Here is a 23,761-nt window from a genome sequence, read left to right as displayed (position 1 = left end):
ATGATGTTATAAAATCATGCATGGATAAAAGATTTATACAAAGTACAAGATTGACCAGTGGATTTTAATGCAACAGGGTTAAAAAAAATGTCGTTGGTAGAAGTTTGAAATTATATGTTGCAGTGAGCTTTTAAGAAACTACCACTTGTCAAGTAAAGAAGAATATATACAATTATATTACAGGCTATTAAAATACTACACCATTTTCCAACTAAATATACTTTAAGCAAACAACACATAACAGCAGGTTGAAAGTTGAATGCAGCTGCTTTTCATTAAATTAGACATTAGAGATTTTTTAAAATGTAAAACAATATCTCTCTTCTCACTGATTTTTTCATTGTTCTGGAAAACAGTCATTTTTCTCATAAAAATCGTATTTATGTTAAAATGTAAATATTTTTTGTTATATTTAAGTTAATAAATATTTTAAAATTTGCTGTTTAATTTATAATACAACAAATTTTTATCAATATAACCTATTTACATAAAAGTGTTTTAGAGTCTTTAATAATTTCTAAGAGCTAAGGGGTCCATGAGACCAAAATATTTGGGGAACTTCTGGCCTATAGGATAAAATTCAAACCTCTGTATGTGGTCCAAAAGTCCTTCTATCAGTGGCTTCTACCACCTTGCCTATGATCTCTCCTGTCTCATTTCCCCTCATCAAAAGAACTATGTTGTTTTACCTCTCTGTACCTTTGCTCAGTGCTCTTTTTGCCATGAATATCCGTTTTCTTTTAGCTCTCTGTCTAAAGTACTGTCTCCCAATGCCTCTTGGGACATTTATCTGTGTAATACTGTTTGCCATAAATTCTACTTTATTTGAAATTAATATAATCATTACAACTTTCTTATACTTACTGTTTGCATGGTATATCTTTTTCCATCCATTTACTTTCAGCCTACCTGTGTCTTCATATTTAAACTTGCTTTCTTATAGATATCATATAATTGGATCTTGTTTTATTAATCCATCTAAAATCTCGGCCTTTACTGATCTCATTTATGAGGGCTCCAGCCTCGTGACTCGAGCACCTTCCAAAGGCCCCACCTCCTAATACCATCACATTGGGCTACATATGAAGTTGGTTGGCACACAAAAATTTAAATCATAGCAAGGGGGAAAAGGAGGCAAGCCTTTACTTGTTACGATTGCAGGTAAATGAAAATGAAGATTAAATTCTAAGAGCTTGTGGTGGGGTAACTGAGACTGAGGGCATGAAGGTAACTGTTCAAAATACTTCAGGGCTTCAGAAGACACTGAGGAAAGAGTTAGAAGGTGGACTGATGGTGAGGGTGAGAGGAAAAATGGACCAAGTAGAAAAGAATAAATATATGGAAAAAGATATGAAAAAAAAGATTGCATATTGGAGGAGGGTGAGTCTATCCAGAGCTGGAATTGAAGCTTACAGCAAGGAACCAACAACCTTTTTCTTTCCTTTTTAAAAGGCTACCTATATCATGAGTATAATCACCTATATGTTTTTCTAATCAATTGCCTTTATTTTTTTTACATTTACCTTCAATTCATTAGGATTAATGTTTGTATGTGGCATGAGGCCAGTATGAACTTTTTTCCTCAAACTGTTAAACCAAAAAATTAAAAATTTTTTCCCTTCTCTAATTTTAATTACTCCTTTACAATTTTCTGGTATTTTCTAATTGTGCTCTGAAGAGCTTTAGAGTTTCTCAGACTTGGATCAGTCAGATAGCTATGATTGTTTTTTTCTTTGGTTATTTCTTTTATTAACTTTGTAATTCAATGAACAATATTTGTTAACTACCTACTACATGCTAGACACTATGCTAGTGTCACTGGAGATAAAATGAGTCCTAAAATGAACATGGCCCTTGCCTCAGGGGGTTATATTGTCTAGTGAGTTTTACATATCAGGCTTTCATATACATGTTCCTGTTTTTCTATTGAAACTTGCAGAAAGACAGTGAGATTTGGAGACCCACTAATTTTGTAACGTTGAGCAAGTTATTTGTCTTCTCCAAATCTTCATATATTCTCACCTTATGGTGGGATGGTAGCCCCTGTTTTAGTGTATTGCTTTAAGGATTAAGTGGAATAACTTCATATGAAAGGGCTCAGCCCCCAATAATTAATTTACTTTCTTCTTTTCTAACTTTTGTCTATACTTTTCCTATTGATAAAAGACCTGGAATTTTGGTTAACATTCCTGTGTCCGATGCCATCTGAGTGTTTGGTACAGATTACTAATAGGTTATCTAACTTCTCTTTCCTAACACTCTGTTGATATGACTTTCTTTAATATCATCATACCATCTTGCTTAAGCCAAAGGAGTTATCTTAGTTCCAAGGTGCTTAATCTCCTTTAATTCTTAACTGTCCCTGTATTCTAAGAATTTCCTCCTTCTTTTGATACTACTGTAATATTTTCCTTCTTTATTCTTTTGCAAGTATCCTTTTACATGTCCCCAAACTTTAGATATTTTCTCAAAACTCATTCCTCCCAACTCTTTTTTTTGCTTTTGGCCTTCTTTTTGTCAAACAAGTAGTCATCTATTCTCATCACTTCAGCTCTAACCTCTCTGTAGCCTAATTATATCTGTCTATCTATTGGAATACAACCCCATATTACCAATGTAGTATAGGGAGTTTATTAATTCATTTCTTGATGATTTTTATTGCCGTTGGGTATGCTGTCTTCTCAAATGCTTATCAGTGTTCTGCTCTAAAATTCTGTTTCTATGTCCAGAATCATTCACTTTTTTCTTAATTTGGTTTCTTAGCTTGTTTTCTTCTTAAAAGTGCTATCATTCTTCTAGTTACTTAGACTCAAAACCTTTATTCCTTCATGTTCATACTCTATGTTCACTTGAGTCTTGTTACTTTAGTCTTGTTACTTTTTGTTTGGAAATATCTTATATTCATTACTTCTTTATTTCTCTACTACTACCATCCAGGTCCAGTCAGCATAGTAGATGACTTCAGCGGCCTTTGCTATTCTTTCTATCCCTTATTCTTTTCTTCAGACCAGCTTGCCCATTATTATTACATTAGTAATCTTCCTAAAATACTGTATTTATCCTGTTTTCTCCTGTTCAACATTTTCAGTGATTCATTTCTTTTGGCAGTGTTTCTTTTGAAGGAAAAATTTTCTTGTGGATTCCCAGTGTTGACATAAAATATTTTAATTATAATGTAACTTAAATGTGTCCAAATATACAAGTAAATATAAACGTTTGCACATAAAACTGTATAACTAAACAGCTTACAAATTCATTAGAAACAAAACTATAAAATGGATAAAATTTAAGTTAACATTAATGTGACAAAAGATGTTTGCTGAAACTTAATCAGTAAGCTCAACATGAATATGGTACTAAGTGCTCTGAGTTTGGCATGGGCCTATTCTACTCTTTTTTTAAAAAAATTAATTAATTAATTAATTTGGTTGCACCTGGTCTTAGTTGCGGCAGGTGGGCTCCTTAGTTGCGGCATGTGAACTCTTAGTTGCGGCATGCACGTGGGATCTAGTTCCCTGACCAGGGATTGAACCCGGGCCCCCTGCATTGGGAGCTTGGAGTCTTAACCACTGCACCACTGGGCCTATTCTACTCTTGAAACTTCTGAGAAACCTTTGTTTCTACAGCATGTTATGGTATCATTTGGTCTTCACTTGGTACAAACATATCATTTGAGAAATAGATCTGTCCTTGTCGTTTTTTTTTTTTTCATCCCTCAGCCAGCTACAATTAAAATAGGCTATTTGGCAGCAGTAAGATAGTAAATAAAAATGCACATTCGGGCACTGATACTACTTGGTTTTTTGGGGTGATTAGGTGAGCATCAAGATGATCCAGAATATGGAGTGTGTGTGTGTGTGTGTGTGTGTGTGTGTGTATGAAAGAGAGAGAATTTTAGTTCACTTGAAAAAAAGAAACTTAGAAGATTTTTATAGAAGACTAATGGAATCTCAAAAATCAGTTCTAGACCTCCAGAGTCTACAAACACCATTATAAATGTTGCTATTCGTGGGATAAAGACCAAATTCCTCATGTTGACATCTAAGGCCTTTATCAATTTGGATTAAACCTCTTTCCCTTTTTTATCTTTTTCTTTTTTGACTTCTTAGTATTGTGTACACATATTCACATTTTTCCCAGAATTATGCCTTGTCTCTTTTTATACCTCTGTCCCTATATAATGCCATCTACCTATAGCCTTTAAGGGCCAGTTCATGCTCTCATATCCCCTTGAAGCTTCTGTTCCCCTCTTCAGTTATAATTTGATATTTCTCCTTCTTTGAACTCCTCCTGTGAACTCCTTCTGTATCTGGTACTTTAACATTTCATTCTTTTTTTGTAGTATTAGTTTAATTGTTTGATTTTCATGTTCTTTACATCACTAGCCCTCAGGGTCCTTACAGGCAATAGTAACTTAAATGTTTTTTGCATAATCTTCAAGATCATTGTTGGTATTCCTGAAGCACTTTACTAAGTGAATCAAATGGGATTACAGTATTAGGGGTTTAGTTTCCCTCAGAAGTATGTGATTCCTTCCTATAGAATGTAAGCAAAGTACTTTGATATAGAAAATTTGTGTTTCTCTAAAACTAAAATGCCTTAGAAATTTTATATTTTTTGCACTCATTTGTTCTGTATTTTCAGGACTGCTGGGGAAGATTCTGATGGCTATCCGAGATGCAGGTTTTGAAATTTCAGCTATGCAGATGGTAGGTAGTTTGCAATGAGTCATAACTTACTGAGGAACTGTGTTTTTTTATTGAAGTATGCTTTAAAATTTTTTACATTGAATTTTCTCTGTGCACTTGTGAACTCAGTGCATTAAAAATAAAAAGATATATTTGTTGAACTTGATAACCTTATAGTAAAAAAATATTTTTAAACTGATTTTACCTATATAATCTCTCACTAAGAGAACTAATATTCTAATGGTACATGTGTTTTAAACTTATAAAGCAGGTTTATATAATTCCTGGAACTTTAGTTGCAAAATAAATGCAGACTGAAACAATACATTTAGTTCCTCCAAACAAAATATAGAATCAAGCTAAGTAGTTATAATGAATTTTCTGTTGTCTGGATTTGTGACTAAGAAGAGAATCAATTCAGATTTTTCCCAGGACCTTTGCTGGTTTCTGGAGTTTGCCTCAGGATCTTCTTTGGAGTTAGCACATTTCAGCCCCTCTCTTGGCAGTCACACCACTGGATCTCCGGAGCCCACAATCATTCAAAATTGCCCTGCTGTCACATTTCTAGGAAACCCTTCACTGAAGAAACGATATGAACTTCTATAGAGTCCTTCTATATCTTTGTGCTATACTTATCAGTGCATTTGACAATAAATTGGGCACAAATTATTATAGGAATCATAAATAATTTATATTGTACAATTTTGTTGTTGTTTCTTTTTTCCTCTTTTTCTTGCATTAATGGGGATTTTTTTTTAATGATTCCATTTTATTTACACTATCGATTTATTACTTATACGTCTAAAAATTTTTTTAGTGTTGTTCTAGGGTTTAAAATCATCTTTAATTAGTCTATCTTCACATTTTACAATTTTTGAAGGCCAGCAAGTTTGCGTTATAATGACAGTGAAATGCCAGTTTTGGAAAGAATTTTCTTACCAATATAATTTATTTGCTCTTTTTCTGAAAAGGAACTGCTTTTGATTTCTATGAAGTCTTAGGATCACCCAAAATCAGAGGTCAGGGCACTAACTGAGGTTCTGCCTATTTTGTATCCTGGATTGGTGGGAATGATAATAAGCTGAGAAAAGGTCAGAAATATCAGCTAGTTTACAGAGTTATCAGGCACAACTTGGAGACTGATGAGGAAGTTAATAATTGAAGAATCTTACCCAGGACTATAATGAAATTGTTAGCCAAAACGTTCTCAAATTATTAGCTTGGTGATGTAGTCACAGGGTTATAGGACCTAAGCCTCCTTAAGTAGTAATCCTTGTGGAAATTTTAGAATTAATCATTGATCTAACTCTAGGCCTACAACCTAGAATAGTGATTGTCCATAGTAGGTGCTCAGTGAAAAAAAATAATTTAAAAAAAAGAATCGATTGAACTTATGGGGGAGGCATGGTAGTTTAGTGGCAATCGTGTCGTGATTTTTGGAATCAGAAAGCTCTATTTCTGAATCATGTGTCTTCTGCTTTCTAGGTATGTGAACTTGGCCAGATTTTAAGCATTCTTATCTTCAGTTTTCTCAGCTAGGCAATGAGAATATTATTTGCCTCAATGGATTATTTCATGGAATAAATGAAATACCCCTACACAATACTTTGTAGAATTTCCAGTACAAGTTACTAAGTATTTAATAAATTATATTTTCTGTTATTTTATGGTATTAGTAATATAACAATTTGTATGAATATCAAATAATATACTGAAATCAAACAAAATTCCCTCCCTGTAATAGTTACGTTGCCTATGAAAATAAATCTTCCTAGTTTGAACTATTGTCTGGGTAGACAGAAACTTCTTAGTGATCTTCAATCCTGGCAACAATAAAGAAGCAAAGTAGGGAGGAAAACAAAATTGGGAAGTCTGAGGCTATTTTTTTAAAAATTTAAGGTTCTGGTTCTTGAGATGGTAGAACTTAATGAAATTTTATTTCTAAGTTTGAATCCAGCCTGGATAAGAATGACTCTTTGTAGGTTTACCTTATTAGCATATTCTGACAATTCTTTTTGAAGAGTAGTAGGATTTCCAGATGAATGGTGTCAGTGCTTTATGATGAGCCAGACTAGGGATTTTTCTGAATGCTTGGGAGGAAAAGGGTATTATTTCCAGCCCCCTCTACAAAATTTGAAGAACTTTTCTTTAGTAGTATTTCTTTTTAAAAAAATTTTTTAAATTTATTTTTATTTATTCATTTATTTTTACATCTTTATTGGAGTGTAATTGCTTTACAATGTTGTGTTAGTTTCTGCTGTACAACAAGGCAAATCAGCTATATGTATACATATATCCCCATATCCCCTATCTCCCACCCTCCCTATCCCACCCCTCTAGGTCGTCACAAAGCATCGAGCTGATCTCCCTGTGCTTCTTATTTGTGCACTAATCTATCGATAAACAACATTACATTGTATAGATACATAAGTCGTTTCTGTACCAGGAATGAGGTTTTATTCAGCGAGGTAGAGTGTAGTGGTTGAGAGTACTATCAGTGGGATCAGACTGCTTAAGATGGAATGCCAAGTACTGAAGGCTACATAACCCCTCTGAGTCTTCACCTCATCTGTAAATGGGGGCTGTTAACTTTACTTACCTTGTAGGATGGTTTTTACGATTAAATGAGATGATGTACCTACAGGACCTAGAACAATGCTTGATATATTTAAGTACTCAAATGTTATAAATAATTTTTTATTTTTGATAAACAATAATTTGTTATTGATGAGCTGAACTTTAACACTTTTTCTTCAAAGACTGTTTAATTTGTTCAAGGTTTACATTTTAAAGGAAATATATCCAAGAGATCATAAATGTTGAGTGCTAAGTGTGGCTCATTCTATTTTGTTGGTTGGCTTATTTTTTTTTTTTTTTAATATAGTTCAACATGGATCGAGTTAATGTTGAAGAGTTTTATGAAATTTATAAAGGAGTCGTGTCTGAGTATAACGTAAGTATTGAAATAAATGTAAAGCATTGGTACTGAAAACAACTTGTGTATCTCAAATCCTGTAGATCTCAGTATAATTTATAATCATAAAAGTATAGCTTGAAGTATTCATGATTCTGCCAATTGCCAACTGATCATACCAGTGACTGAGGCATTTTTTATCCCTCAGAGCCACTGGGTCAGTTTTTAAAATATGATGCTATTTTATTTATGAAACAAAAAATATACAGGAATCGAAAAAACACTTTGCTGAGATATTGACACATTTTGATATTATCTATGAACATTATAATATTCTCAGGGTGGAAGACTGTCCAAAATGCTTTAAAAAATTGAGAGCAAATAGTTCTTAATGTAACTTCATAGCGGTAGTTAGTGTCTACTTAATGATACAAATGCAGATAGAATCATCTGACAATGCGATGGAGACTGAAGAAATGGTAAGACTTAAAGGGAGTTGTTTAGAGGGCAGTGAAATTCGTTCTTGAAAACAAGACTATATTCAGATAAACTGAATGTTGTTTCTTAAAATAATACATGATAGATATTTAATCAAAGTTAGTTTCCTTCCCCTTTTATCAAATTAGATACATTTGTGCTGGTGGCCTGCCTCATCACCCACATTGTTTTATAGAGACTTTTGGCTTTTTTTTTTCTTTGCATAAAGTTCACTATTCCTGACTATGAAACTAGGTTCCCCTCTCCTCACTTCTCTATGCCCTTTCCTTTCAACCTACTTTAAAAAAGGAAAAAGGAGCTGGTCCAAGAAATGACCTGAGCCTTTGTCTTATTTAGCCCTACACAGTAAAGACCAATAATGAGATATTATATTTTGCATTCAGCATACTGGTAGTGATCCACCCTTCTTTAGAGGAACCAGAGTGTTCTTTTGCTATAGGTTATCGAACTTTAATCTTGTTAGCTTCCTCATTTTAGAGTTATGCCCTTTTCTTAAATGGAAGAAATTTTAAAATGTGTTCTTATCTTTTTTATTAATTTATTTTTATATTTTTAAAATTTTCATTTTATATTGGAGTATAGTTGATTTACAATGTTGTGTCAGTTTCAGGTATACAGCAAAGTGATTCAGTTATACATATACATATATCTATCCTTGTCCAGATTCTTTTCCCATTTAGGTTATTACAGAATATTGAGTAGAGTTCCCTGAGCTATACAATAAGTCCTTGTTGGTTATCTATTTTATATATTGTAGTGTGTGTATATGTTAATCCCAAATTCCTAATTTATCTCTCCCCCCCACATTTCCCTTTTGGTAACAATAAGTGTGTTTTCTAAATTTGTGAGTCTGTTTCTGTTTTGTAAATAAGTTCATTTGTATCATTTTTTTAGATTCCACATATAACTGATATCATACGATGTTCGTCTTTTTCTGTCTGATTATGCTACAATTTTTGATGACTATTTGTATGCTTTCTAATTAAATATATTCCCTCATCTCAAATTCTTAGGGCTTATGAAATTAGCTATTATCTATTATTTTTATTTTTTTAACATCTCTATTGGAGTATAATTGCTTTACAATGGTGTGTTAGTTTCTGCTGTATAACAAAGTGAATCAGCTATACGTATACATATATCCCCATATCCTCTCCCTCTTGCATCTCCCTCCCACCCTCCCTATCCCACCCCTCTAGGTGGACACAAAGCACCAAGCTGATCTCCCTGTGCTATGCGGCTGCTTCCCAATAGCTATCTGTTTTACATTTGGTAGTGTATATATGTCCATGCCACTTTCTCACTTCGTCCCAGCTTACCCTTCCCCCTCCCCGTGTCCTCAAGTCCATTCTCTATGTTTGTGTCTTTATTCCTGTCCTGCTCCTAGGTTCTTCAGAAACTTTTTCTTTTTTTTTAACATTCCATACATATGTGTTAGCATATGGTATTTGTTTTTCTCTTTCTGACTTAGTTCACTCTGTATGACAGTCTCTAGGTCCATCCACCTCACTACAAATAACTCAATTTCGTTTCTTTTTATGGCTGAGTAATACTCCATTGCATATATGTGCCACATCTTCTTTATCCATTCATCTGTCAATGGACACTTAGGTTGCTTCCGTGTCCTGACTATTGTAAATAGAGCTGCAGTGAACACTGTGGTACATGACTCTTTTTGAATTATGGTTTTCCCAGGGTATATGCCCAGTAGTGGGATTGCTGGGTCATATGGTAGTTCTATTTTTAGTTTTTTAAGGAACGATACTGTTCTCCATAGTGGCTGTATCAATTTACATTCCCACCAACAGTGCAAGAGAGTTTGCTTTTCTCCACATCCTCTCCAGCATTTATTGTTTGTAAATTTTTTGATGATGGCCATTCTGACCAGTGTGAGGTAATACCTCACTGTAGTTTTGATTTGCATTTCTCTAGTGATCAGTGATGTTGAGCATCCTTTCATGTGTTTGTTGGCAGTCTGTATATCTGCTGCCCATTTTTGGAATGGGTTGTTTGTTTTTTTGATATTGAGCTGCATCAGCTGCTTGTAAATTTTGGAGATTAATCCTTTGTCGTTGCTTCATTTGTAGATATTTTCTCCTATTCTGAGGGTTGTCTTTTTGTCTTGTTTATGATATCCTTTGCTGTGCAAAAGCTTTTAAGGATCATTAGGTCCCATTTGTTTAGTTTTGTTTTTATTTCCATTTCTCTAGGGGGTAGGTCAAAAAGGATCTTGCTGTGATTTATGTCAAAGAGTGTTCTGCCTATGTTTTCCTCTAAGAGTTTTATAGTATCTGGCCTTACATTTAGGGCTTTAATCCATTTTGAGTTTATTTTTGTGTATGGTGTTAGGGAGTATTCTACTTTCATTCTTTTACATGTAGCTGTCCAGTTTTCCCAGCACCACTTATTGAAGAGGCTGTCTTTTCTCCATTGTATATGCTTGCCTCCTTTATCAAAAATAAGTGACCATATGTGTGTGGGTTTATCTCTGGGCTTTCTATCCTGTTCCATTGATCTATATTTCTGTTTTTGTGCCAGTACCATACTGTCTTGATTACTGTAGCTTTGTAGTATAGTCTGAAGTCAGGGAGCCTGATTCCTCCAGCTCTGCTTTTCTTTCTCAAGATTGCTTTGGCTATTCGGGGTATTTGGTGTTTCCATACAAGTTGTGAAATTTTTTGTTGTAGTTCTGTGAAAAATGCCATTGGTAATTTGATAGGGATTGCATTGAATCTGTAGATTGCTCTGGGTAGTAGAGTCATTTTCACAATGTTGATTCTTCCAATCCAAGAACATGGTATATCTCTCCACCTGTTTGTATCATCTTTAATTTCTTTCATCAGTGTCTTACAGTTTTCTGCATACAGGTCTTTTGTCTCCTTAGGTAGGTTTATTCCTAGGTATTTTATTCTTTTTGTTGCGATGGTGAATGGGACTGTTTCCTTAATTTCTCTTTCACATTTTTCATCATTAGTGTATAGGAATGCAAGAGATTTCTGTGCATTAATTTTGTATCCTGCTACTTTACCAAATTCATTGATTAGCTCTAGTAGTTTTCTGGTAGCCTCTTTAGGATTCTCTATGTATAGTATCATGTCATCTGCAAGCAGTAACAGTTTTACTTCTACATTTCCGATTTGGATTCCTTTTACTTATTTTTCTTCTCTGATTGCTGTGGCTAAAACTTCCAAAACGATGTTGAATAATAGTGGTGAGAGTGGGCAACCTTGTTGTTCCTGATGTTAGTGGAAATGGTTTCAGTTTTTCACCATTGAGAATGATGTTGGCTGTGGGTTTGTCGTATATGGCCTTTAGTATGTTGAGGTAGGTTCCCTCTATGCCTACTTTCTGGAGTGTTTTTATCATAAATGGGTGTTGAATTTTGTCAAAAGCTTTTTCTGCATCTATTGAGATGATCATATGGTTTTTTTTTTTATTAATACAGTTTTTCACACTGGTTGATTTGCGTATATTGAAGAATCCTTGCATTCCTGGGATAAACCCCACTTGATCATGGTGTATGATCCTTTTAATGTGCTGTTGGATTCTGTTTGCTGGTATTTTGTTGAGGATTTTTGCATCTGTGTTCATTAATGATAGTGGCCTGTAGTTTTCTTTGTTTGTGACATCTTTGTCTGATTTTCGTGTCAGGGTGATGGTGGCCTCGTAGAATGAGTTTGGGAGTGTTCCTTCCTCTGCAATTTTTTGGAAGAGTTTGAGAAGGATAGGTGTTAGCTCTTGTCTAAATGTTAGAATTTGCCAGTGAAGCCATCTGGTCCTGGGCTCTTGTTTGTTGGAAGATTTTTAATCACAGTTTCAATCTCAGTATTGGTCTGTTTATATTTTCTGTTTCTTCTTGGTTCAGTTTTGTAAGGTTGTGCTTTTCTGAGAATTTGTCCATTTCTTCCAGGTTTTCTAATTTATTGGTATATAGTTGCTTGTACTAATCTCTCATGATCCTTTGTATTTCTGCAGTGTCAGTAGTTACTTCTCCTTTTTCATTTCTAATTCTATTGATTTGAGTCTTCGCCCTTTTTCTCTTGATGAGTCTGGCTAATGGTTTATCAATTTTGTTTATCTTCTCAAAGAACCAGCTTTAACTTTTATTGATCTTTGCTGTCGTTTCCTTCATTTCTCTTTCATTTATTTCTGGTCTGATCTTTTTGAGTTCTTTCCTTCTGCTAGCTTTGGTTTTTTTTTGGTTCTTCTTTCTCTAATTGCTTAAGGTGTAAAGTGAGGTTGTTTATTTGAGATTTTTCTTTTTCCTTGAGGTAGGATTGTACTGCTATAAACTTCCCTCTTAGAACTGCTTGTGTGCATCCCATAGGTTTTGGGTCATCGTGTTTTCATTGTCATTTGTTTCTAGGTGTTTTTTGATTTCCTCTTTGATTTCTTCAGTGATCTCTTGGTTATTTAATAGTGTATTGTTTAGCCTCCATCTGTTTGTATTTTTTACATATTTTTTTCCTGTAATTGATATCTACTCTCATAGCGTTGTGGTCGGAAAAGATACTTGATACGATTTCAATTTTCTTAAATTTACCAAGGCTTGATTTGTGACCCAAGATATGGTTTATCCTGGAGAATGTTCCATGAGCACTTGAGAAGAAAGTGTGTTCTGTTGTTTTTAGATGGAATCTTCTATAAATATCAATTAAGTCCATCTTGTTTAATGTGTCTTTTAAAGCTTGTGTTTCCTTTTTTATTTTCATCTTGGATGATCTGTCCATGGTGAAAGTGGAGTGTTAAAGTCCCCTACTATTATTTTGTTATTGTTGATTTCCCCTTTTATGGCTGTTAGCATTTGCCCTATGTATTGAGGTGCTCCTATGTTGGGTGCATAAATAGTTACAATTGTTATATCTTCTTTTTGGATTGATCCCTTGATCATTATGTAGTGTCCTTCTTTGTCTCTTGTAATAGTCTTTATTTTAAAGTCTATTTTGTCTAATATGAGAATTGCTACTCAGGCTTTCTTTTGAATTCTGTTTGCATGGAATATCTTTTTCCATCCGCTCCCTTTCAGTCTGTATGTGTCCCTAGGTCTGAAGTGGGTCTCTTGTAGACAGCCTATATACGGGTCTTGTTTTTGTATCCATTCAGCCAGTCTGTGTCTTTTGGTTGGAGCATTTAATCCATTTTCATTTAAGGTAATTATCGATATGTATGTTCCTATTACCATTTTCTTAATTGTTTTGGGTTTGTTATTGTAGGTATTTTCCTTATCTTGTGTTTCCTGTCTAGAGAAGTTCCTTTAGCATTTGTTGTAAAGCTGGTTTGGTGGTGCTGAATTCTCTTAACTTTTGCTTGTCTGTAAAGGTTTTAATTTCTCCATTGAATCTGAATGTGGTCTTTGCTGGGTAGAGTAATCTTTTTTTTTTTTAACATCTTTATTGAAGTATAATTGCTTTACAATGGTGTGTTAGTTTCTGCTATATAACAAAGTGAATCAGCCATACATATACATATATCCCCATATCTCCTCACTGTTGCATCCCCTCCCACCTGGGTAGAGTAATCTTGGTTGTAGGTTTGTCCCTTTCATCACTTTAAATCTGTCCTGCCACACCCATCTGGCTTGCAGAGTTTCTGCTGAAAGATCAGCTGTTAACCTTATGGGGATTTCCTTGTATGTTATTTGTTGCTTTTCCCTTGCTGCTTTTAATATTTTTCCTTTGTATTTAATTTTTGATAGCTTGATAAATATGTGTCTTGGCGTGTTTCTCCTTGGATTTATCTTGTATGGGACTCTCTGCGCTTCCTGGACTTGATTGACTATTTCCTTTCCCATATTAGGGAATTTTTCAACTATAATCTCTTCAAATATTTTCTCAGTCCTTTTTCTCTTCTTATTCTGGAACCCCAATAATTTGAATTTTGGGGCATTTAATGTTGTCCCAGAGGTCTCTGAGAATGTCCTCAATTCTTTTCATTCTTTTTTCTTTATTCTGCTCTGTGGTAGTTATTTCCACTATTTTATCTTCCAGGTCACTTATCCGTTTTCTGCCTCAGTTTTTCTTCTATTGATTCCTTCTAGAGAATTTTTAATTTCATTTATTGTGTCGTTCATCATTGTTTGCTGTTTATTTCTTCTAGGTCCTTGTTTAACATTTCTTGTATTTTCTCCATTCTATTTCTATGATTTTTATCATCTTAACTATAATTACTCTGAATTCTTTTTCTGGTAAACCGCCAATTTCGTCTTCATTTGTTTGGTCTGGTGGGTTTTTACCTTGCTCCTTCATCTGCTGTGTGTTCTCTGTCTCCTCATTTTGTTTAACTTACCTTGCTTGGGGTCTCCTTTTCGCAGGCTGCAGGTTTGTACTTCCTGTTGTTTTTGGTGTCTGCCCCCAGTGGCTAAGGTTGGTTCAGTGGGTTGTGTAGGCTTCCTGGTGGAGGTGACTGCTGCTTGTGTTCTGGTGGATGAGGCTGGATCTTGTTTTTCTGATGGGCAGGACCACATCCGGTGGTGTGTTTTGGGGTGTCTGTGAGCTCATTATGATTTTAGGCAGCCTATCTGCTAATGTGTGGGGTTGTGTTTCTGTCTTGCTAGTTGTTTGGCATGGCATCCTGGTCGTTGAGTGCAGCTGGTCATTCAGTGGAGCTAGGTCTTAGCGTTGAGACAGAGATCTCTGGGAGAGCTTTCGCCGATTGATATTACGTGCGGCTGGGAGGTCTCTGGGGGACCAACGTCCTGAAGTCGGCCTCACACCTCAGAGGTTCAGGCCTGACACCTGACCGGAGCAACAAGACCCTCCCAATCACATGGCTTAGAAGAAAAGGGAGATAAAAAAAGAAAGAAAGAAAAACTAAATAAATAAAATAAAATAAATTATTAAAATACAAATATTAAAATGTAATAAAAAAAACCAAAAGAAAGAAGAGAGCAACCAAACCAAAACTAATCCACCAATGATAACAAGCGCTAAAAACTATACTTAAAAAAGAACGAGAAAAAAACGGACAGAACCCTAGGACAAATAGTAGAAGCAAACCTATACAGACAAAATCACACAAAGAAGCATACACATACACACTCTGAAAAAGAGAATAAGGAAAGGAAAAAGAAAGAAAAAAAATATATAAAAGGAAGGGAGCAACCAAATCAATAAACAAATCTACCAATGATAATAAGCTCTAAATACTAAACTAAGATAAACATAAAACCAGAAACAAATTAGATGCAGAAAGCAAACCCCAAGTCTACAGTTATTCCCAAAGTCTACTGCCTCAGTTTTGGGATGATTCATTGTCTATTCAGGTATTCCACAGATGCAGGGTACATCAAGTTGGTTGCAGAGATTTAATCCATTGCTCTTGAGGCTGCTGGGAGAGATTTCCCTTTCTCTTCTTTGTTCGCACAGCTCCTGGGGTTCAGCTTTGGATTTGGTCCCGCCTCTGCGTGTAGGTCGCCCTCTGGCATCTGTTCTTCACCCAGACAGGATGGAGTTAAAGGAGTGGCTGATTAAGGGGTTCTGGCTCACTCAGTCCAGGGACAGGGAGGGGTACGGAATGCAGGGCGAGCCTGTGGCAGAGGAGGCTGGTGTGACGTTGCACCAGCCTGAGGTGCACCGTGTGTTTTCCCAGGAAAGTTATCCCTGGATCACGGGATCCTGGCAGTGGTAGGTTGCACAGGCTCCCGGAAGGGGAGGTGTGGATAGTGACTTGTGCTTGCACCCAGGCTTCTTGGTGGCTACATGAGCAGCCTTAGCATGTCATGCCCGTCTCTGCTGTCTGCACTGATAGCCGCGGTTCGCGCCCTCCTCTGGAGCTCATTTAGGCAGTGCTCTGAATCCCCTCTCCTCGTGCACCCGAAACATATGTCTCTTGCCTCTTAAGCAGGTCCAGACATTTTTCTGGACTCCCTCTCTGCTAGCTGTGGCACACTAGCCCCCTTCAGGCTGTGTTCACGCAGCCAACTCCAGTCCTCTCCCTGGGATCTGACCTCTGAAGCTGGAGCCTCAGCCCCCAGCCCCCAACCGCTCCAGCAGGTGAGCAGACAAGCCTCTCAGGCTGTTGAATGCTGGTCGGCACCGATCCTCTGTGTGGGAATCTCTCCGCTTTGCCCTCTGCACCCCTGTTGCTGCGCTGTCCTCTGTGGCTCCGAAGCTTCCCCCCAGCCCACCCCCCGTCTCCACCAGTGAAGGGACTTACTAGTGTGTGGAAACTTTTCCTCCTTCACAGCTCCCTCCCAGAGGTGCAGGTCCCGTCCCTATTCTTTTGTCTCTGCTTTTTCTTTTGCCCTACCCAGGTACGTGGGGAGTTTCTTGCCTTTTGGGAAGTCTGAGGTCTTCTGCCAGCGTTCAGTAGTTGTTCTGTAGGAGTTGTTCCACATGGAGATTTTTTTTTTTGATGTATTTGTGGGGAGGACGGGTATCTCCACATCTTACTCCTCTGCCATCTTGAAGGTCCCCCACCCCATTCTTACCTTAACATCATTTATTCAACCAGTGACAGATGTTTTCCATTTCTTAAATCTTCCTTTTTTACATTTTCCTTCTTTTGTGTGTTTGATTGACTTTTAAAAAAATATGGTTAGAAGCAACTACCTTTATTAATGCACATTATATTATAGTTTTATTGTATATAAGATGAAGAGACTCATGGAGGCATATCTCACAGTAGCCTTGATCCTGAGTTACATTCTCATACAACATTAGATAGTGTTGAATTTGGTAGCAAGTAGTAGTTGAGGGCACTAATTTTTTATGTACATATCTGAGGTAGGCCATATTTCCCTTTGGTAAAAAACTTTTAAAACATATTTTTCTTTCATTTATTTTTTATTGAGGTAACATTGGTTTATAACTTTATATGTTTCATGTATACAACATTATATTTCTGTGCTATACTGTGCTTTGAAAATACCATACATGCAATTTTTTTATATACTATACATTTACCCTTAGACTTTTTTGATCTTGGGATTCTGGAGATAAAGATAAAAACATCACTGAGTGTATTTGTCATTTCCCCTGAGAAATCAGGAATTTGAATGACAATAGCAATATTATACTTTAATGTCAGGACAGCCCAGAATGATTGATATTGATGTACTTTCTTCGGTTTAATCTTCTCAGTAAGATATTCTCTATAATTACTATTTAAATCTTGTAATATTAATAAAAGAACCTACTTAGGAAAAGAAACAGAGGGACTGTTTGGAAGGGGGAAAACTACCTTATTTCAGAGTAATTATTAGTCTTGTGAGTATTTTTTAGTAATGGTTGTGATTTTTATTCAGCTGAAAATGACTTATTCAGCTTAAAACAAATTTCAAATTATTGGTTTGTAGCAGTCTCTTAATGGGAGAATGCACTATATATATGAACCAGAATATATCAATATCCAGGTATCTTTGAGATGTTACTGCATTTATATGATATAAAATTTTATTTATGCTAAGAAATGTTGTTTCCTTGAAAATTTTCCCTAAAGGGAAAGAGTGTTTTTATCCCAGTAATATTTTATTGAAGTAAATAATATTCTTATGAATGGTATATAATCTCTGATTCTTTTAAAGTTCTTTTCCCATTTCATGATTCTGACTATTTCATTCAAAGGAAGTTGTTTGATGGTCTGTATTCATCTACTAGAAATGCATATGATTGTGATAGCTTACATTGGGTAATTTGGGATAGCAAGAATCAGCAAATCCTGGGTCTCACTTGCTATTGTGATTGTTGTATTTCCTCTTGGGTCTTTTATTTTTCATGACAGTTAATATTTAGGACTCAAGTTTTAAGTTCAAGGAAGAGGTAAGTTTTTAAATGCTGATACTGGATGTCTCTTAATTTTATGAGATTTATTTAATTCTATAAAGTAGGCCATGTAAAAATAATCTTAAGAGGCAACATAGTCTAAAGAAACAAAAACAGGTGATCTGATTCTTACTCTGACTTTTAGTACGGCACTTTACCCTCTTTGTCTTCAGATTCTTACTTATAAAAGAAATAAGATATATAAGGTCATATTAGTGGTTCCATCCATTTTATTGTTTTGAACTTAAAGATGTAAGGGTGTGAAATGTACAATATGTAGTGTGAAATAGCACAGCATCACTGACACTGTTGTACCAGATATTTTTTAATAATTCTACTCTAGTTCTAGGTTTTCCCATGTTACTTGCTTCAAACTGTAAAATTTTCCTGTTTCCCAAAATTCATTGCAACAGCTTACAGCTTCCTGACCTCAGTTTCCTTTTTTTTGGGGGGGGGGGCTATGGAGTCAGATGCAAAGTTCAAATCCCAAACACACCCACCAGCTGTGTGACTATGGAAGTTATTTACCTTCTTTAAGCCTTAGTTTACCCATATATAAAATAGAAACAACACTATTACTTTATGAAGTTATTGTGATTAAATGAAATAAATCATGTAAAGCAGTCTCACATACTGAGACTATTGCTTTAGTAAATATTAGCTATTTTTATTATTACTACTATTATTATTACCGGAGCTGGGAATCTTTATGGTAGATTCTGTGTTGATCATTTACAGTTAAATTTGCTGTTTCAGCATTTGCAATCATAAAAAGGTAATAATTCCTACCTTATAGAGTTATCATGATCCCGTTATTTGCCACACACGTATTGAGTATCTCCTGTGGGCCGTACAATGTGTTGGCTACCAGGGAGACAGAAATGAACAAAAAAAGCACACTACCTGCATTCATGGAGCTTATGTCCTGGTGAAGAGAGATATTAAATCAGACATCCCACTGCAACTACTTAAGGAAACTGCTTAAGGACGGTAGTCAAAGGGCTATTAAGGAAGGAAACAAGTGCTTTTTTGTTTGACAGTGTTTTGCTTAAGTAAAAACCTAGGTGACTTGAGAATTCTGTTAATTCTTTTAATTAATTAATTCTCTTAATCTGTTAACAGAATTCTCAAGTCCATTTTTTAAGGAACACTTTTTGCTATTGATGGAGTCCTTTTTTCAACATTTATCTTTGCATTTTGTGCAGCCCTCTATGTTTATCATTTTCTGGTATTTGTTATTAATACTGAAAAGAGAGACAGGTGAAAGAAAGGTGGACAAAATTTACATTTCTGTTTTTGGATAACATACTCATGCCTTCTTCTACCCCTACTGACAGTACTTCAATTTCATTAAACAGAAAATCCTACTCAACATAATTATCCATAAAAATCAATTTCATATGACCTTTGTGAAATAGTAAAGTGACTTCAGGGGCATACATCTAGGGATTCTAATGAGTAGGGTTTTGTGTACCATATTAATTATGAAGTTCTCTCCCTCCTTTTTTAACTTCTGGCATTTCTAGTAGGCATGATGACTGAGTTTGGATTAATATTTAAATATTGTTCTGTAATAAATTGCCTTTATTTTACTTTGGCATTGTGTATCATAAACCTTCAAAAGTCATTAAAATGGTTTACATGGCCCTCCATGATCTGGCCTCATCTCTTAACTGCTTTCCTGTGGTCTCACTCAGATCCTGATATCATGGCTCCTTTACTGATCTTCATATACCCCAAATGTACTTTTTCCTCCAGGCTTTATATGTATTTTCACTTCTCCCTGAAGTGTTCCATTCATTGAATGTTTCAGACACTGTGAGAGGCACTTTTCTTTGACCATGTTTTTCATTAAACCACTTCACATATGGAGTTAAAAACCCTGAAACAGTATACTTCCATTTCTTCTCTCCTATTCTGAATGCTGTTGTCATACCTTTTACATCTATGTATGTTATAAACTCTGCAATACATTTTTAATATTTTTGCTTTAAATAATCAATTACATTTTTTTCTTTTTTAGTTGCTGTGAAATATGTTTTATATTTACCCACATGTTTACCATTGTTTTGTATAGATCCATATTTTTGTCTGGCATTATTTTTCTTCTGTCAAGTACTTCCTTTAACATTTTCTATGGTATATGGCTGGTGGTGGTGAATTCTCTCAGATTTTGTTTGTCTGAAAAAGTCTTTTTTTAATTGAAAGATCAATGATTTACAATATTATATTAGTTTCAGGTGTACAACACAGTGATTCAATATTTTTATAGATTATATTCCATTTAAAGTTATTAAAAATAATGGGTATATTTCCCTGACAATGTATCTTGTTGCTTATTTTATGCATGCCAGTTTGTATCTCTTAATCCCATACCCCTATCTTGCCCCTATGCCTTTCCCTCTCCCTACTGGTAACCATTAGTTTGTTCTCTACATCTGTGAGTCTGTTTCTCTTTTGTTATATACATGTGTTTGTTTTATTTTTAAGATTCCACATATAAATGATAACATATAGAGTATTTGTCTTTCTGTGACTTACTTCACTAAGCCTCTAGGTCCATGCACATTGTTGCCAATGGCAGAATTTCATTCTTTTTTATGACTGGGTAGTATTCCATTGTATGTATATATACCACATCTTATCCATTCATCTGTTGTTGGATACTTAGATTGCTTCCATATCTTGGCTCTTGTAAATAATGCTGCTATTGGAATGCATGTATCTTTTTGAATTAGTGTTTTCATTTTCTTCATATATACCCAGCAGTAGAATTGCTAGATCATATGGTAGTTCTATTCTTAGTTTTTTGAGGAACTTCCATACTGTTTTCCATAGTGGCTGCACTAATTTACATTCCCACTGAGAGTGTACTTGGGTTCCCTTTTCTCCACATCCTCACCAGTGTTTGTTGTTTGTAGACTTTTTTGATAATAGCTATTTTAGCAGGTGTGAGGTGATATCTCATTGTGGTTTTGATTTGCATTTCTCTGATGATTAGCAGTGTTGAGCATCTTTTCATGTGCCTGTTGGCTATCTGTAGGTCTTCTTTGGAAAAATGTCTATTCAGTTCTTTAATCAAGTTGTTGGTTTTTTGATATTGAATTGTATGAGATTTTTAATTTATTTTTTGATATTAACCCCTTATCGGTCATAGCATTTGCAAATATTTTCTCTCATTCAGTAGGTTGTCTTTTCATTTTGTCAATGGTTTCCTTTGCTGTATAAAAGCTTTTAAGTTTAATAGGTCCCATATATTTATTTTTGCTTTTATTTCTTTTGCCATAGGAGACAGATCCAAAAAAAATATTGCTACAATTTATGTTAAAGTGTTCTGCCTATGTTTTCTTCTAGAAATTTTTGGTTTCAGGTCTTACATTTAGGCCTTTAATCCATTTTGAGTATATTTTTGTATATGGTATGAGGAAATGTTCTAATTTCACTCTTTTACATGTAGCTGTCCAGTTTTCCCAGCACCACTTGTTAAAGGGACTGTCTTTTCTCCATTGTATATTCTTGCCTCCTTTGTTGTAGAGTGACCATAAGTGTGTGGGTTTATTCTGGGCTCTCTATTCTGTTCCCTTGATCTATGTGTCTGCTTTTGTGTCAGTACCGTGTTATTTTGACTACCATAGCTTTGTTGTATAGTCTGAAGTTAGGGAGTGTGATACCTCCAGCTTTGTTCTTTTTTTCCTGAAGATTGCTTTGGCAATTCAGGGTCCTTTGTGGTTCCATATAAATTTTAGGATTATTTGTTTGAATTCTGTGCAAAATTTTATGGCTATTTTGAAAGGGATTGCATTAAATCTATAGATTGCTTTGGGTAATATAGCCATTTTAATAATATTAATTTCTGCAATCTTTCCATTTCTTTGTATTGTCTTTAATTTCCTTCATCAGTGTTTTATGGTTTTCATAGTATAGGTCTTTCACTTCCAAAACAAGAATGCCCACTCTCCCAACTTTTATTTAACATAGTATTAGAAGTCCTAGTCACAGTAATCAGACAAGAAAAGGAAATACAAGGCATCCAAGTTGGAAGGGAAGAAATAAAACTGTCATGATTTTCAGATGATATGGTACTATATAGAGAAAATTCTAAAGTCTCCACCAAAAAAAACTATTAGAATTAATAAGTGAATTCAGTAAAGTTGCAGGATATAAGATTAATATACAGAAATCTGTTGCTTTTCTATACACTAATAATGAACTATCAGAAAGAGAAAGCAAGAAAACAATCCCCATTTAAAGTTGCATTAAAAAGAATAAAATACCTAGGAATAAACTTAACCAAGGAGGTTAAAGACCTATACTCTGAAAAAGTCTTTATTTTTCATTCATTTTGGAAAATATTTTCCAAATGTTTTCTCAACCGGTTATAGAATTCTAGATAGGTTGTTGGTTTTGTTTTTATCCTTATATTTGTTCTACTGTTATGTTTCTTTTTTTGGATGTTTCTAAGGTTTTTGTTTTTGTTTTTACTGTTTATCACTGGGTTGTTTTGTTTGTTGTTGTTGTTTTTGTTTTATAGCCAGTTTGATTGTGATGTGCCCTACTTTATTTTTCTTTCCATTTATTCTCCTTTGATTTTGTTGGATATGTGGGTTTGTGGGTTTCATCAAATTTGAACTCTTTTTAGCAATTAATTTTTTTTTTTTTAAATTTTATTATTTATTTATTTATTTATTTATTTATTTATTTATTTTTGGCTGTGCTGGGTCTTCGGTTCGTGCGAGGGCTTTCTCTAGTTGCGGCAAGTGGGGGCCACTCTTCATCGCGGTGCGGGGACCGCTCTTCATCGCGGTGCGCGGGCCTTTCACTATCGCGGCCCCTCCCGTTGCGGGGCACAGGCTCCAGACGCGCAGGCTCAGCAGCTGTGGCTCACGGGCCCAGCTGCTCCGTGGCATGTGGGATCTTCCCAGACCAGGGCTCGAACCCGTGTCTCCTGCATTAGCAGGCAGATTCTCAACCACTGCGCCACCAGGGAAGCCCTAGCAATTAATTTTTGAAATATATTTCTGTTCATCACCCTTTCTTCTTTTGGGGCTCCAATTACACAGCTTGTCATTGTCCCATAAGTCTTTTTTTTTTTTTTAGTTTTTAATTTTTTCTTTATTTTTCTTTCTCTCCATGGTTGCTTTTTAATAGTTTCTATTGCATGCCTTCAAATGCATTGATCTTCCACAAAGTCTTATTCTGTTTATCCCATAAAGTGTATTTTTAAGTTCAGATGTAATTTTCATCCCTAGAAGTTCTATTGGGGTCTTTTTAATATTTTCTGTTTTCTGTGCATTATGTCCATGTTTCCTTCTATATTTTGAGCGTATAGAACCTATTTATAGTGACTGTTTTAAAATTCTTGTGTAATTACATCCATCATTTCTGTCATTGCTGGGTCTGTGTCTATTTATTTCCTTCTGGTGATGGTTCATATTTTCCTACTTCTTTGCATGCCTGGTAGTTTTTACTATATGCTGATGTTGTGAAACTTACAGTGTTACCTAGTATTGTTGTATTCCTTTGAAGAATGTTTGACTTTGTTCTGGTACTCAGTCAAGTTACTTGGGATCAATTGGACCCCTTCTGAGACTTGCTTTTAAGCTTTTATAGGATAGGTATAGAGCATTCCATATCTAAAGCAAGTTTAGGCCAATTACTATGATGCAGTACCATTCTGAGGACTCTACCTGATGCCCTGTTTATCATATGAGGGCTTTCCACTCTGGCTGGTAGAAGCACAAACTCTTCTTAGCCTTGTGCTATCTTTGTGAATTGTTTCATTTACTGCTTTCTGGTAGTTCTTTTTTCAGCCTTGGGTAGTATCCTTTATATATACACAGACTCTTAGTCAAAGACTCAAGTGAACTTCTCTGCAGATCCCTGTAGCTTACTCTCCTGGA

The 23,761-nt window shown here is 35.2% G+C and overlaps 1 protein-coding gene across 4 annotated transcripts in view; it reads left to right on the top strand.

Moving 5' to 3' along the window:
- The window catches only part of NME7 (NME/NM23 family member 7), a 247,760-nt gene that overhangs the window by 97,583 nt on the left and 126,416 nt on the right, over window positions 1-23,761 (top strand). For all 4 annotated transcript variants that reach the window (XM_007172481.2, XM_007172480.3, XM_057549368.1 and 1 more), the window contains 2 exons: window positions 4,645-4,709; window positions 7,573-7,641. In XM_007172481.2, the coding sequence (XP_007172543.1) occupies window positions 4,645-4,709; window positions 7,573-7,641 (134 nt within the window). The remainder of the gene's footprint in view (window positions 1-4,644; window positions 4,710-7,572; window positions 7,642-23,761) is intronic.

This window comes from Balaenoptera acutorostrata, chromosome 1, assembly GCF_949987535.1.
Source record: "Balaenoptera acutorostrata chromosome 1, mBalAcu1.1, whole genome shotgun sequence".
In the NCBI taxonomy this organism is placed as follows: Eukaryota; Metazoa; Chordata; class Mammalia; order Artiodactyla; family Balaenopteridae; genus Balaenoptera; species Balaenoptera acutorostrata.
Note: the sequence above shows the minus strand (reverse complement) of the source record. Positions and strands in the feature narration are given on the sequence as shown.